This window comes from Musca autumnalis, unplaced genomic scaffold, assembly GCF_047663935.1.
Source record: "Musca autumnalis isolate F117 unplaced genomic scaffold, ASM4766393v1 scaffold_2, whole genome shotgun sequence".
Classification (NCBI taxonomy): Eukaryota; Metazoa; Arthropoda; class Insecta; order Diptera; family Muscidae; genus Musca; species Musca autumnalis.
In genome coordinates, this window is record NW_027411755.1 from 1619129 (window position 1) to 1636238 (window position 17110).

Genomic DNA, 17110 nt, shown 5'->3' on the forward strand with positions numbered 1-17110 from the left:
AATGGTCTGTGCAGGATTTGAGCAATTATTAACATAAGTGTTAATAACTGAATAATCCTTTTTAAATCCTGGCATCTGATTTGCAAATGTTTTGAGAAGCACTGTAGTTCCATATCGAGAGTAATAATTGGATTACGAATTTCATTACTATTCGGTTTATTGTCGAAACTGCCTGTTTTTATCTAATTTCTAAAACGTATGTATGTCTTCTATATTCGTTTTCGATATTCTCTTCAAGGTTTTGTTTGAATTTTTTGTTGTGGACCCTAAATTCTTTAATAAATACACGTTGCATTTTCATTCATTATAATAGTGCAATTTTTTATTTAATTTTAAGATTTTTTATATTTTATAATATTTTTCCTTTTTTGTTTTCTCTTCTTTTTGCATTTTAATATTCTCTGCATAATACATTTTTAACTAAATAATTTATAATAATATTATTAATTCTTCATTGTTAGTGGCGTCGTTGTGGTTTATTACAGGACGCATTATCAGTTTTTGTTCATCTAGTCGCTAACATTTAATACTAATGTAAAATACAGATACAAATACATCTACTTAATCGAGACAAATATGTGCTTGCTTTAATAGAACAATCGCGTATATATATATATATATATATATATATATATATTGTTTAACTATAACTAAAAATAATATACAAACATTATACAGTAGTTAAGAACAAAATGAACGAAAAATAAAATTTAATATGTGCAATGTTATAACCAAAATAATTAAATTATTTTGTGCTTAATAATATTCATAATCTACGTATCTATGCATTTATCTGTGTGTATGTGTGTCAAACTTAAACTATAGACAATTTAATAAATAATTTATAATTATAAAAAATATTACATCTTCGAAAGTTAGTGTAAATTTTGTACAATTTTTCTTGTTGTTGTTAAAGTCTTTGAAAATTAGTGCGTGTTTTTAGAAGATTTTTTCTTTCATTTGTTTTGCTTTGTTTTTTGTTTTATCCTTTTTTTTTTGTTCTAAGAATTTACATTGTTACCTTAACAAACACTATGAATCGTAAAGATTTTCATAAAAAACCCATATCAAGTGCTGTGTACAAAGCTCTAATATCACTATGCGATGATATCCGCCAAAATGGAAAATTCATAGCTTTGGCGGCTGATTCCTCTTCGGCACCATCGCCCACGACAACGTAGGTACTTTTGCGTCCAAAACGCGTCACAATACGCTCATAACAAGTTTCCTGACCTGGAATGGAACATAAAAAGAAAAACATAAGTAATATTGCAAAAAAGAGTGTTGAAATAGAAAAACTTACCTATTTTATGGGCGCTGTAAATATTTTCAATATTGAAAATGCCTCCTAGGCCAAAAAGTAGGACTTTGGCCAAAGCGGGTGCCAATTGTGTTGAGGTTACCAATACATTTACACAATTTTCTCGCTGAGCTATCATATTTAAGCATTTGGTAGCCAAAGATGCCCAGTTGTCGGTGGCCATTTCAATGTCCTGGCGAATTTGTAGCCAAGCATCTCTTTTGGCAGGACCCAATAAACCGCCAACACTGAAAGGAGAAGAAAAAAATGTTAATTTCACTGTCAAAATTTATTCTCTCACTTTGTGTACTTACTTTCCCCTATAGGTATTGTAGATTTCCTTTATCTTCCTATATCTGAAAGCTAATTTACGCATCCAGTCTACACCACCTCTTACACCTGTGGGCAAACATAAGTTTGGCGGAGCTCCAGGTGGGGCTCCAGTATGAAAACCATCTGTGGCAAAGTTATATGTACTCAAATCTTGGCCATTATCATCCGATGAGACATCGTCGATATGAACCTGATCACATTCCTCGATTTCATTGAAAAAGAAATGGGTGTCGGCCAAATTGAAAACCATCTCCTCCATTCGAAATGCTATCGTCATTAGAGCGCTATGATCTTTGGTATAACGGCTGGCAAAGGAACCCGATAGCAATGTGTGGAAAATGATAATGGTCTCGTCTAAGTCCCAAATAAACACTCTTTCTGGGGGCTTAACGGCCTCACTGTTGGGTGTGTCGGAGGTACAGCTACGCGTTGGACTAGGTTGTTGGTGGCGCCGTCCTCTTGAACGACCCGTTTTACCCGTGGGTGTGGTTTTTGGCAATGAAGTCGCTGCATTACTTTGAGTAGTATTGCCCGTTGAAGCCATGTTGTTGCTAGGGGAGATCGGTAGAGGAGAATGCGGCGAGTGAGTGTTGTGCAAAACTGGAGTAGTAGAATGGGTGTCGGTGGGACTTTCCGAAAGATTTGAGGCTGCCACATGGAACCCATGGCTGGCACTCGAGCTGGGTGAACTGACAGCATAGGGAGAATAATTCGCGGGATTATAGTAGTTGCCATATTGATCGTTGTAGTACGAGGAATAATCCTGTTGGGCCGCCGCGGTTCCAAACTGGGCAAAATTATTATAGCCATAAGCTGTGGGATAAAGCTGGGCAGAATTATTATTGCTAGAGGCATACGATGATGTCAGATATGGTGATGACGGTTCTATCTTTGGAGCGGTTCTGGCTGCTGTGGTGTAGGGTGTACCGTAGGTGGAGTAGAATGGTGGTGTGTACTGTTGCATACTGTTATAGTAATTGTAGTAATCATGTTTGGTATCGTAGGCAACGGCTGCCGCGGCAGCTGCTGCGGTCGAATTTACAGCAGCCATCGATGAGGAACTCAATGTGTTACTGGGTGAGTCAAGACCAACCAATCCCGCTGAAGAATTCACTGAAGCCGAACAACTATATAAATTCGATACTGAGTTGGGATGATTTCCGTTGTTTGTAGGCGATTCTAAATGACCGCTAAGACCTGAAACTTCTGCGGCGTTCGATGATGAATGTAAATGTTGCTGCTGTGTCGAATTTGTTATGCCGGGCGAACGACTCTCTGACTTGACCGAAGGCAGTTGTGTGGCAGACTGATGATCAGTATTTAGCCAGTGTGACATGCCACTACTACTGCCGCTCAGCGCATTCACTGATGCTGAGGTGGAATTCGAAGATGAGAGCGTGGTAGAATTGTCATTTGTTGTTGTAGAGGCAGCAGAAACAGATGCATTCACCGTATGTTGCTGATATGTTGAGAAACTACTGCTGCCTGCCGTGTGAGCAAATTGTGAGGCAGAGGTGTTCGAAAGAGATGGTAGATTATTGGCGTTTAGACTACAGCTGCTCGCACTTAAGGATGACACTGATGTTGGGGGTTGATGATGCTGCTGCTGTTGTTGTTGGTGCTGATGATGGTGTGGTGAATGCTGATGTTGGGATGCATGAGCGTGATGATAATTCGAAAGTGAAGCCAGTGAGGTAATGGTAGGTTGCAGCGGTTGAGTTTGTGGTGGCAATGAAAGAGGACTACATTGACTCGACGAGGCAAGTAAAGAGGAACCACTAGCAGTTAATGGAGAGCCTGTTTGCGAGTTCACCAAAGGTCCTTGCAAATGAGCGGCAGAGGTGGGTTGCTGTGTTGTAAGCGAGTTTTGAGCCGTCGTACAGAGTCTGTAAAAGAAAGGGAATTGTGTTGTTGAATATTTTTTATTAGAAATTAGATTTTATTGATTTTGAAAGACCATAAAAAACTTCAATTGACATTTAACATCTTGAATATTTTTATGTGTGTCCATTTTTCTTGAAGAGAAACAAATTAAAAATAAATAAATTTTACGTTCGTCCAACATATGAGTCGTAAAGTCAAGTGGTTGGGTGATTTTGAAAAGAAAATAACACACACACGCAGGCACTCACTGTGCCATATACCACAAGAGGAGGAGGCATGGGACACTTTTAATGACTGCTAAGCTGTTTGCGCATGTGCTCACCCGAAACAGATTTGGGTATTGATCTTGTCAAGTGTTTTCGTATTTTGAGTGTGTGTGTTCGTTCGTTTTGGTCCATAATTTGTAATGTGTTGGATTTTAACGAGCACTTTGAAATATTTTGGAAAATAATTACAAAGAGTTTGCGATAATTTTGAAATTGAAAAGGATTTTCCAGAGAATGTAAAACATGTGGTAAACAAATGTTTGGTCAGTCAAACGAAAATAAAAAAAAACTATACTTCTATTGGAATTAAATAAAAATGAAAACAAAACCAATATAAAAATTATTAATTAGAATTCAGAATAATTGATTTTATATCCCGTTTTATTGTTGGTCTTTACCAATTTGTAAGGCGATACAATTTGTACTTAACCTAAGAAACCTCTTTAAATCTCAAATATCACAGCTGTAGTGGATCATACATAACTGTTTAGATACTTGCAAATGTCATATTCTTCATATTTCCTCATCCAAGGAAACACATGCCTGAATTTCTGGGAATGTAAGAGACATGTGGCAGACAACAAGGTGACAAAATAGTTTCCATAAAGTTGTCCATTTCAGTAATTTCTTCTTTTTCTATATGGGAAATAAGTGTGAAAAGAAAGTGCACAATTGCTAAGAGTTTTAACACTAGCGCATTTCTATTCCTTTTCCTCTTACTATTGTTTTATGGCATTTTAAAGGGTCCATATTCTATAATTCATAATGACGATAAATGATGTGCCCCTACTTAAGGGATTAGGGAACACATATAACGCCCACAGGAAAGTATTTAGAAAATGTTGTTTGGAATTAATGACAAATTGTTGTATTTTCAATGTTCTTTTTTTGCTCCCTCTACATTTTTCCGGGTGTACACATTATTATTATTATTTGGCTTAAACATCTGGTAGCCAGTGAATATACAATTTGTAATATTCCTCTACATTTACGTTTGTCTTTTAAATGATTCGTGTCTAAAAATCACACGCCCTTGCCGTTAACATTTTCTTATAATTTGACACTTTTCTTGTTACTTTGGTTTTATGCCTGATTGAGATCAATCACAAGACATAAGCAAAGAAATATAGATAATATATAAGGACTAAAAATCAGTCCTCTAAAGTTTGTATGTAGGGCCAAATGGTATTAATATAGGTCCAAAAAGTTATATTTTTATTCTTAAAGAACTCTCAAGTGTCTAGATTTAAATGACAAATATGCTCTGGTCCATCGTTCCACCGTTTGCTTCCATTTTGTTTGCATTGTTTACTTACCGATTCCTATCATTTGTATCTGTAGGCTCTGTTTTGGGACGTTTAACCTGGAATGCAAAAAAAAACAAAGAATTATGTTATTTCTATGTTCCACTGACTTTGCTTTAAGAAAACGGAAAAAGAAACACAAACAAAAAATCAAAAACATTTTAAAGAATTGTAGTGTGGCCGCTGTGACATTAAAAACCAGGAGTAATTTTGCGTGCCTGCCAACATGACATTTCATGCAGGCGCACTCCTTGGTTTAGGTTGCGTGCGTGTGGACTACCCACATTTTACGCAAGGAAGCAGACTGCCCAGCAAGCAAGTGAGAATAAAGGGTATTTAGAGAAATTTTAACATATTTCAGTGACACATTTCAATACTCTATAAATTATTTTGCATGGCCATGCAAACGCATGCCATGAAACGTGCATTTTGACGTTTCGTGTTGCGTTCTTTTGGGTTCTTGCTCTTCAGAGTGGTAGGTTGAAGGATAAAAACAACAATTTCGCAAATAATCATTTGTTAGATTTGAAAATTACATTATTTAGGTTGTAGTTATGGCAATATGTTGATGCATTAGATACAACTTACGATCCGAAAACTTAGGTCTATATGCGATTCCGAAAAAAAGAATATGAAACATAAACGATATTTCCATATTCACGATTACATACTCTTAAAGCCAGTAACCATAAAATTTAAAACTTATTTCAGAATAACCATGAAATATTTAATTATGTTGTGGGTGAAATGTTTTTAATTAAAACAGGATTAATGAGGCCTGAAAACAATGCCGATAATGGCTTAATAAGCAAAAATATATTGCTTGGCTTTTTAGCCCACAAATGGCTACATTCTCATGCAAGCTTGCATTTCAGCCAGCCATGAGGCGCTAGACTTGTACAAAAAATGTCAATAAAACAATTGAGTCAGCATTCCAGGAACAGTCAGCCGTTAAAAAGGTGTCGCCTTCATTATCATTGCCAAACATAAATGCGATTATGTTTGTAAACATTTTTTACGTAGCTAAACAAAATGTGGAATTTTTCAAAAAAAAGACCAAAATTCGATGGGAAAATCTGTATAAAATAATTTATAAAAGTATTGCCTATGCAAAAATAAAAACAAATCTTCTAGTGTCTTTTTCAACAACAAAAAAGGGAAGCATGTGAAGAATACCTTACCCTGTGTGCTTGGAAGAGTTGGCTGTTGTTATCTCAACAACAATTAAAATTAATAATAAAAAAGTAACACCAAAAATTATTCAGATGAAATGGGCAATGAAGCTGAACAGCCGATTCGAACTGAGGCTATGTGTTATGCTGATGATGATGAAGATCACGATCTGTTAAGTGGCCTGTGTTTATGATGTTGGCCAGTATGTGGTAGACACCGGAATCCCCCAGACTATGTAGCCCCACAACAACAGTTAACCGTTTGTCCCCTCGTCTGTGTTTCTTTTTTGTTTTTGGAGTTGAAACACAACAACCAGCCAGCCAGCCAGCAAGCAACAAAACTGTCAACTAATTTATGGCACAAGTCGCCAAACAAAACATTAAAATATATAAAAGGCAACAACAACAGAAACAAGGAAAACCTGCAATCTACTACCACGGATACGGGTATAGAACAAGCAAATGACCAGAACAATAACAAACACAACAACAACAGCATCGCCAGCATCATTATCGTCATCGTCACAATGATCACCAGCGACTCTTCTTCTCAGATATGAAAGAAAAGATACATGGACGACTGAGTCTGAATACCTGTTTAACCCTTAAAGAGCCTTCAGAAAGCCATTCAAGCCTTACTTCATTGGGACACATTCAGTTTTACAACCTCACACTGACTCGGTTGACAGATCTTTATCTTACATTTTTCTTGGTGTTCTATGGCCTCATCTCTGTTCGTTCCCCCACCATCACGCACACCACCAATACACCTTTTTCCCTTCTTTTTTCATTTGGTAGACAGATTTTCATTGGAGATAAATTATTAAAAAATAATTTGATTTGTTATTATTCATAATTTAAAGTATGGTAGTATGTGCGTGTGTGTGTTTGTTGTTCATCTTCTGCTCATTAATTATCATTAACAACTTATTGATTTTTTTTTTGTTTTGTTGTCATTAAAGAAACGCTTTCTTTGGTTAATGTAGGAGAAGGAAGGGAATGATGAGTAAACATTTTATTGTAGTTATTTGTTTTCCATTAAAATGACTTATGAAGTGGCAAAAATTAAGAATCTTCAAGAATTTCATCCTCACGCTTTAAGCATGCGATCACAATCTTAAGTAGCTTTGAAGTCTGCAGGTTTGGTTTGGCATTTGACTTTTCTGGCGGTACATATCAGCAAAAGAAGATCACAGCCATTCATTAAAGCGAGTGATTAATTTGCTTTTATTTGGCATGGAAATTTGTCAACACACAGGATGAATGATGTTGGTGGCGAGGGCCATGGGTCTAGGGGGGTTAATTTGCAAATTCAGAACAAACTGTTTTTGTGTTGTTGTTGTATGTGACAATTGCCACCACAATGTCTAAGGCTACCAGCACCACGTTTGACGACAGATCATGATTGCACAACAAAGAACCAAAAAAAGACTAATGAAAGGTCTTGTGATATCTTTCATCATATTTGAAAATAATCGGATTGCTATTGGCAAATCAAGAAAAGCACTGTGAAGCCCAGAATTATGGGATTTGATACTAAGTAGCAGGAAAATAATAATAATAATAATAATAAATGAAATAATGAATAAAAAAATGTATATGAATGATTTATAAAAAAATTATAACACTGATTATCAATATATTGGAGATTTTGACTTGGAAATTGTAGATTCACGTAGAAATTTAGGTATTTTTGCAATTATTTATAGTGCAATGCTTCAAAAATAAGAAAATGAAACGTTTTGACTCGATGTACAACAACAATTATGAAAAATTAAGAAAATACATAACGCGCCTTATAATTTAATGGTCAAAACATATGCAACTGAACAAATTGCATTTCAACATGTATGAACATGGGTGCAAGAGCCAGAAACTTTGGAACCCTTAATAAGGCAAAAATAAAATATTTTAACATTTTAGTTTTCGATTTAATAAAATTCAGAGTCCGTGGTGTAGTTATAACATTTATTAGCAAAGATCAGAAGCCTGGGTCTCGAAAACCCTATTAGCATTAAACTGTGATATTGACGTTATAACGGGCGCTATCATTGGATCTTAGGAATTCTATAAACTTGAAAGCTTTTAGAAAGCTCATCAGATGATAACACTATATTAACCAAAAAGCAGAAAATACGTGTAAAGTTCAAGCTCTTCTCATAAAGAACAAAAATTGGAAACAAATAAAATCCGTCAAACTTCATCTTCAAGGTCAAAATCGTCAAATTTAAATTTCTTTCAACATTTTTTCTCGGTTATTGGTCTACAGTAGACTGGTTTTAACTCAAAGGGAAAAATTGATGTCGGATTTTTTATGCGGCACGTAGGAGCGTGAAAATCGTTTCAGATTTTAATATTAGCTATATAAAGGGTCCATGGAAAGTTTGAGGCCCCAGTGGCACGTGTTAACATATTCCGATTGAGCTCAAACTTTGGCAATCTTAATTTTTAACAAAACTAACATTTTAGGAGGGTGCCACATAAAAAATCCGACATCGATTTTTTAAAACCACTCTAGTCTACAGATTTGAAACCGATCAAGTTTGAAGCAAACAGCCAACTACTACAACTACCTGTTAGAACATTCGAACTCCGTATAAACGGTTCTTAAAGGTCAAAAAGCAAATGTGATCTAGGTATATCCTTTTTCCTCTGTTTTTGGTCTAGATATACCAAACTCTTCAAAATTCAAGAATACAAACAAGTACAAAAATGCACCTAAGATCTCAATAACATATAAACATATAAACTTTCCAGGAACGTTTCTTCAAGCTCAAATTTCGATTATTATGGACTAGTCTTTCCTGTAGTGGGATTCTGTAACTCATTTTTGCTGTTACCGACAAAAATCGGTAAAATTAAATCTCAAAATTATGACTAAAAACATAAAGAAAAGTTGGCATCACTGTTTGTGTCGGTAGAGGCTAGCGACTACTTTTTACTCATCGTTAACATACCGAACAATTTCGTTAATTATCGAAATTATAAGCATTTTAATTTTCTGGTCAATAGTAAAATTCTGTAACTCATTTTTTGAGTTCCCGACAAAAATCGGTAAAATGAAAACGCAAAAATTATGAATGAAAATTATCAGTAAAGGTTGAAACCACTTTTGCTATCGGTAGGAGTTAACGACACCTTTATTTTGGTTGTTAACTTACCGAAAAATTTCGTTAAACCGAAAATATAAGCATTTTAATTTGACCGATTGTTGTCGGTAACCCGAAAAAATGAGTTACAGAATTCCGCTACAGGTTCGTAAATAACAAACCTTTCAAATTTCTTCGAGTTTTGAACAGTTTACATCCAGACGTGGTAAAACGTTTGCAATAATTTAATTATGTATTTGTGAATTTTAGCTTAAACTAGAATGTTCATATGTTCTAGAAAGTTGTTTATTGAAGTCTTAGGTACATTTTTGTAGTTGACTGTATTCTTAATTTTTGGGCGGTTCGATATCTGTGGACCAGAATCGGAGAAAAAAATTATAAAATACTAATATTTTCTAAAGTTTTTTTGCTATTTTGACCTTTAAGAACTTTTCGCAGACAGTTTTTGTGTTCCAGAAAGTTGTTTACTGATTTATTTGCTACATAATTGTAATTGTATATGTTCTTTAATTTTGAACGGTTTAGTTAGTATCTATGGACCAGGAACAGAGAAAAGAACGGACGAAAAAAGCATTTGCTTTGCTATTTTGACCCTTTCGAAAAATTTATACGGAGTTCGTAGATTCTAGAAGGATGTTGAGATCTAAAGTTGAAAACACATACAACGTTTGGGTAAAGTTTTGTGTCGTTTTGGCCGTTTTTACACTGTTGGGCATGATGCCGAAAAATTCAAATTCATTTGAAATATATGCCGGCAAACACATCAACGCCGGACTTTAGTGTCGGCGTCGCCCTGTGTTTGTTGTTTTTTGTCAACGCCCAACGCAAAACTTTACTCAAACGTTGTATGTGTTTTCAGCTTAAGGTACATTTTTGTAGTTGGTTGTTTGCTTCAAACTTGATCGGTTTCGTAGCTGTATACCAAAAACCGAGAAAAAATGTTGGAAGAAACTTCACCTTGGCGATTTTGGCCCTGAAGATGAAGTTTGATGGATTTTATAGATTCCCAATGAGAGTGTATATCACTGATGGGCAGAAATGCTCTGCCTCACACACAAAAGTGTAAAAAATACATGAGTCTCTCGCAATTTGCCCACCATTGGTGTATATGCTCTTTACGAGAAGAGCTACAACTCTGCCTGTGAGATTAAATCAAATTTCTTAACGGTTTGGAAGATATAATCCTGACAAAATGATCCCTTTTGACATCAAAGCCTCAAACCTTTGGAGGCCTATAACAGCGAAAGTCGATGAGATAGAAAAAATAGTGAGATACGTGTCTTCTCTTTTTTGGTCTTCTATCACGCTGCGGTGTCAGAATATGGTTAATAAAACCTAATTCAAAAAATTAAACACAATGTAATTTACCACACTCATTTAATGTAAAATAAATTAATGTCAAAAACTACGAATGTATATACACATATCCCAGAAAGTCTGCGTTCACCTTACTACTTTTCAAAAACGATGCTAAAACTTTAATAAATAGGTAATCATTTTTCTTTCATAAATATGTTATTGGCACTCTTTACTAACAGAATAAAAAGAAAAATTCCAGAAAATATATTGTTATTACGAAGATAACGGTAAAAAAGTGTTACAACTGCTAAATTAGAGCCCCAAAAAGTCTGCGTTCACTTTGTATGTTGCAATAATACCGTTAGTTTTTTGATTTTTTTGCAGTTTTCTTCCATTTTTAATCAATATAGTCACAACTGGTCATTCTGTGAGGTCGTTTGCACACTTAACCTAAAAAAGTAAAGTATTTCAAGAATGGAAAACAAGGGCAAAGAATTTGGCATCGATAAAAGGAACATTCTAGGTAAATAATGGAAAAAGCTATCGAAATATTGGCGAAACTGTAGGTAGAACATATTAGTCTATACATAGAGTGATAATTAACTATAAACAAATCGGAATTTTGAAGTCAAAGCCCAGATCTGGACGGACAAAGCTCAGTTTTGGACGGTCAAAAATATTATCAGAATGGGAGGAGCGTAACATAACTAATATAGTTAAAACAAACAGTCCGATAATTACTTCGAAAATTGTTGAAAATGTGAAAATGACATCCAAAAAAAGTATTTGTGCACAAACCGTCAGAAAAATACTGCATAAAGCTGGATATCACGGTATAGTCGCACGGCGAAAACCGTACATATCACTAGTGAACAGGCAGAAGCATATTGAATGTGCTAATGAATACATAAACAAGCCTCCAGTATTCCGGAATCAAGTCATATTTTCGGACGAAAGCATGTTCCATATGTTTGCAATGAAAGGACTTCAAACTGTTTGGAGAAAGCTCGAACAGGGCTTGAAAAACGAAATCTTGTTTTGCACTGTAAAAAATGGCGAGGGAGCGGTTTTGGTTTGGGGGTGTGTAGCAGCTTCTGGAGTGGGCCAGCTTGTATTTATTGAATCGACAATGGACAAGTATGGTTACCTAAACATCATGAAGCGCAATTTCAACCAAAATGCAGAAGAAATAGGCTTAGCTACGAAATTTTGGTTGTAACAACATAACGTTTCGAAGCATACTGCTGAGATTGTAAGGTTTTGGCTCCTATATAATGCCCAGATTTGGGTTTTGACGTATATAATAATTTACCATAATTTACCTAGAACTTTCCTTGTATCGATGCCAATTTCTTTGCCCTTGTTTTCCATTCTTGAAATAACTTACTTTTTTAAGTTAAGTGTGCAAGCGACCTCACAGAATGACCAGTTGTGACAATATTGATTAAAAATGGGAGAAAACTTCAAAAAAATTCAAAAAAAAAACTAACGGTATTATTGCAACATACAAAGTGAACGCAGACTTTTTGGGGCTCTAATTTAGCAGTTGTAACACTTTTTTACCGTTATCTTTGTAACAATAATATATTTTCTGGAATTTTTCTTTTTATTCTGGTACTAAAGAGTGCCAATAACATATTTATGAAAGAAAAACTGATCTCATTTACCTATTTATTAAAGTTTTAGCATCATTTTTGCATCATTTTTTGACGTATTAAACGAGTAGCATGACTATATTTTTCTTATTTGAAAATGTCACAGTGCGTTCCAATTGGAATTTGTCTATGGATGCGTTAATCAATCTACACACTTAAATGGTTTTAAAAGACACACAAAAATAGTTATTATTACCTTGTCATATCAGTTTCAGAGCTAATTAGAAATAATTTGATATTAATACGGCGTCCGACGTGTATTGTTTCTATTAATTTTTTATGCGATTTTAATAACGTAAAATATTTGCGTATTTCAAAAAAAAAAAACATTTTAATATTTCTCTAAAATTAAGAACCCATCATCAGATATGAAGTATCGGTGTAGGATTTCCTTGGATCTATAATAATAGAGATAACTGTATGTGAATACGGGAGTGACTGATCTATAAACTGTACTTGACAATAATACATTATTTTAAGACTTTATGCGTACAAACTTTGTACATTGAATGCAGAATTTTTGACATTAAATATCTGAAATAACTAAAAATGTATTTTAAGCACAATGTGAGAGCTCCCGTACACATTTTGTTAAAATTTTGGTAGGAAAAACGGTAAAAAGCCCGAACTTGCACGTCTTTCATGTTTAGATCTTTCTTAACATGTTAAAAAGTCCATACTTTTATTTGTTATAATGTTGCAAAATATATTAGTTAAAGTGTAGAAATGCGTTTGTTTATCTTTTGAAAACGCCAAGATCACAGTAAAGAAACAAAATTTCCCCACAGCAGATCAAGTGCAGAATTTTTATGTTGTCAAAGAAACAATGTGTTGTTCGTACATGAATGAAACTGCCCATGAATATATCAAATTCATAAATGGACGAATGACTGACTACAAATAATAAATAATGACATTCAAATTCTTGGCATAATTTAGTGTTGTTTCCTCATCATGTTTTTTTTTTTTTTTTTGCTTTGCTTTGTTTAGTTTGTGTTAGATAATATGCAAATGATTTAATTTAGTGTTATGCTTTTGATTTATGGTGGGTTTTATTTTGATTAGTAATGAATTTGATGAATATACCTTCGGTTCAATCATTTTATCAATTAATCCACATCGGGGAGCTGAATAACTATATGGCATTATGGTCACCATATTTTCTTAAACACTGAATATTTTTTGCTTGGCAATGATTGGCTTAGTTTTTGTAAACTTTTTTTCTTTTGTGTAACAAAAGATGGTTTTGTTGATTATTAATAAAACAATGAAACTTACAATTCACAACAATTGCTTGAAAGAAATTTTTTAAAAACTGTACAATTTATAGGTATTGCCGTCGGTTGCAAGGTTTTAACACTTTTGGATATTCTTTTCAAAATGCACGTTTCATTTCTTGTTTCAGTTTTTTTATGGTTTAATATTTCAACTTAATGTTTTAATATATTTAAGTTTCAAAAAAAGCTTCTCTCGTTTTGTTTTATTAAATTTGTTGTTGATATTCATTTGTCTTCCCGATTCGCTTGGCGTTTGTTACGGTTTGAGGCTCTCGAGAAAACTGACTTCCTGCAATCGACTCAAACATCCTAAGTCAGAGCAAAACAACGCAAGCACACCACAAAAAGTCACTCACTCATAATTCACTCACCACCACCATTAACATTGCTGTGGTTGGCCCCTGAAATACCAAGGTATCTGTGAAGTAAGCATTTGTTGGATGTTTCACTCAATCCGGTTTGTAGGAAAAACTCACACACTAATAATCAGCAATCAGTATATCCAATAGGAGAAAGAGAGATAGCAAATTGTATGTGCATCTCTTTTTGTGGCATTTGTAGTTGAACTGTAGCTCCGCCCACAGAAAATGTTATACTTATTTAAATTTGACATTTTTTATTATTTCATCGTCAGAGTTTGTTAAATGGCCCAACAGATAAAGAAGGTGCATTACAAATTAATGTTGTCGAAAACGAAGTTTTTTAATTACCTTAAATTTAATTACCACTATGTACAAAAAATGGGTTTGCGAAAGAAAAAGATTGTGCTCTCCATTTAAGGGATTTTCCTAGGTTTTCCCAATCCGTATATATTAGAATCGGGGGAAAGATACCCCAATTGCGATAAAAATAACGATAAGATGAAGCTTTATCATAAATATGTTGGTGAAATATCTATTGACAGTGTGATAAATTAATTCAAATTCGCTTGAAAATTCGAATATAAACATAAAATGTACAGACAGTTAGTTGGTCTGTCTATAGCGGAACGACGAATTACTATGTTATAGAAAATATTCATCATAGAGGGACTGTTTTGTGTGAGAATTTCTATTTAAACATCATAAGAAAATACGATACAGTGAAGTTAATTCAAGAAAAAGTTTAAACAGGTGTCAAATCAAAAATGAGGACCAACCTTTCGAAGAATTCTAATGGAGGCGTTTAGCCACTTTTAGCCTCTCATGATTAATCCCAAGCTGTTTAGTAGGATAAAACTGCAAAATACATAAACTCAGGAGGAGTTGTGATGAATCTTTATACGGAATTAAAAATAATTACTGATATTATCTTCGGCTTTCCTTTTTCATGTGCAAAATCTTCGACCATTCAGCTCAACTCTGACGAGAAATAAATGAAAATTATAAATTTTAAAAAGTCTGCATATTGGAATTTTTCAAACTTCAACCATACAATGCAAAACGTTAAATACAAAAGATTCAGGAGCAATGTAAATTTTCAAATCTAAATTTTAAATATTGTGAATACAGTTTGTCGAGTTGTGTTTTCGAACACAATTCTAAAAATGTATGTATGTAGTATTTACATAAAAAAATTCAGCAACACTGTAATGATGTTCGAGATATAGATTCGTTAGGTATGAGAATAGGTCGTACGCGAAAAAGCGAAATCTTAATGATTATTAGACGAATTGGTATACAATACAATGGAAATTGTGGCCCTATCATCAATCGGTGTCTTGGAATTTCTCTACATTTAGTATGTGGGATTACAAAAACGCAATGAGCTTTGAGTTCAGAGGGAAAAAGTCGATTCAAAATCAACTCCGTATGGTGTCAACATGAGAACAGAAGTGTTCAATTTTTTTTGTATTTTTTTTTTTTAATCTGACCACTAATGGTGTCAATATGAGCACATGCGTGCTCAATTTTTAATACAGTTAGACAACAAAAGTATTGCAAAGGCCAACATTGTAAAAAAATTTCATATTAATTGTTTGTTTATGGCAACAAATTATGTAAAAACTATACTGATTTTTGTGCAAATCTCTTGCTATTAGTCCCCAAAACAATATTCCATCAAAATAGGCAAAGTTTATTTGCGATTTATAAAAATACGGTCAAAAATAAGAATTAACTACTAGTTGGAGGTGACAATAAATGCATTGCAAAAATTACCAAATCTACGGTTTTTTGGAAAATTACCAAAGTTATGTTCCTTAATGAGTTGTCTATCCACTTTGTACGTTCATTGGAGCAGTAATGAAATTAGTTACAACTAAATGTTACACTCTAAGGGTACTGGTTCCCCAATTTTTATTAAATGTTGATCTTTCGTTGGAGGACTTTTTCGAGTTTTTTTCTTAAACTAGACCCAAAAAATTTATAAGGGTTGATATGAGGAGTTTGGCCCGAGGTATTTATCTGTTTAGTTTTGTTATATTACATCATCAACTTACACAAATAAGATTAATATGTCATGATCTGGCCTTCGGAATGCTGGTATTTGAACGTGTTTGAGCTTTTTGGACCCGTTTTACCGACTTTCAGAATAATGACTATTAAATATTTCCTAATGAAGTGATTCCAATAATATTGAGAGAGGAAACAGAGCTCTCTTGTAGGTCTTTCAAAATAATACACTGAGGGTCTACTTTTTCCTATGGTATCCAGAGGTATTTCTATGTTTTCAAATCCAAAATCGGACTGTTTTGCATTGGTCCATTATCCGACAATACATATTGAGTCAAATATTCATTCTTTGCATACTTGTCTGCGGTCGATTCGTCGTTGTTTATTGTCCTCCACGACGACTTTTATTATCTCTGAACTTTATCATATTCAATACTGTTAGTCCATTATTAGACGCAAAAGTCATAAAAATGCATAATGACTACAAACATTTTCAAAAATGATTAGATTTATAGTATTGCTTTTCCCTATGCAATACATTTATTGTCACCTCAAAGTAGTAGGTAATTCTTATTTTAGTCCGTATTTGTTATGAATTGCGAATAAACTTTCGACGGAATATTGTTTTGAGGACCAACAGCAAGAGCTGTAAACAAAAAACCGTATAGTTTTTACATAATTTGTTGCCATAAGCGAACAATTAATATGATTTTTTGTTACAATTTTGGCCTTTGCAATACATTTGTTGTCAAACTGTATTTCGACCACAAACATGTTCATTTTGACCATGGTATGTTGTCAATTCTCGAAACCGTTGCTGTCATCTCGTTGTCAAATTGTCATTAGCGGACTTCAGGGCACTGACGTTAGATGACCAGGTCAGCAAGTTGAATGAGTGGATGAGAAGCGTCAATGACGTACTCCTTGGCAGACGCCGTCAGGTGAAGCCAAGTAAGGTCAAATGGTGGACCCGTGAGCTGGGTCTTATACGGAGGGGAGTTGCCGCCTGAGGAAGCGTTTGCAAAGGGCAAGACGTTCCTTGCTGCTCTTAGGACGTACATGGATGAGCTATCTAGGAGTAAAGAAGACGATTGGAGGAGATTTATACGGGACAACAGGGATGATCCCTGGGGAAAGG

General features: G+C 34.4%; 2 protein-coding genes across 3 annotated transcripts in view; one reads left to right on the forward strand and one right to left on the reverse strand.

Moving 5' to 3' along the window:
- Nucleotides 1-918: 918 nt before the first annotated feature.
- The window catches only part of LOC141393504 (protein phosphatase eya-like), a 65899-nt gene continuing 49707 nt past the window's right edge, over nucleotides 919-17110 (reverse strand). Inside the window, exons 1-5 of one of the 2 annotated variants that reach the window (XM_073966527.1) lie at nucleotides 13410-13893; nucleotides 5100-5146; nucleotides 1615-3519; nucleotides 1304-1548; nucleotides 919-1233 (exon numbers count right to left, since the gene is read on the reverse strand). In XM_073966527.1, coding sequence (XP_073822628.1) covers nucleotides 1052-1233; nucleotides 1304-1548; nucleotides 1615-3519; nucleotides 5100-5146; nucleotides 13410-13481 — 2451 coding nt within the window. In that variant the 5' untranslated portion in view covers nucleotides 13482-13893 and the 3' untranslated portion in view covers nucleotides 919-1051. Of the gene's footprint in view, nucleotides 1234-1303; nucleotides 1549-1614; nucleotides 3520-5099; nucleotides 5147-13409; nucleotides 13894-17110 lie in introns of those variants that run through there. The other variant, XM_073966526.1, reaches the window with a different exon arrangement.
- The window catches only part of LOC141393505 (uncharacterized), a 231911-nt gene continuing 227854 nt past the window's right edge, over nucleotides 13054-17110 (forward strand). Inside the window, exon 1 of the mRNA XM_073966529.1 lies at nucleotides 13054-13065. The gene's annotated coding sequence lies outside the window, so the exon portion shown is untranslated. The remainder of the gene's footprint in view (nucleotides 13066-17110) is intronic.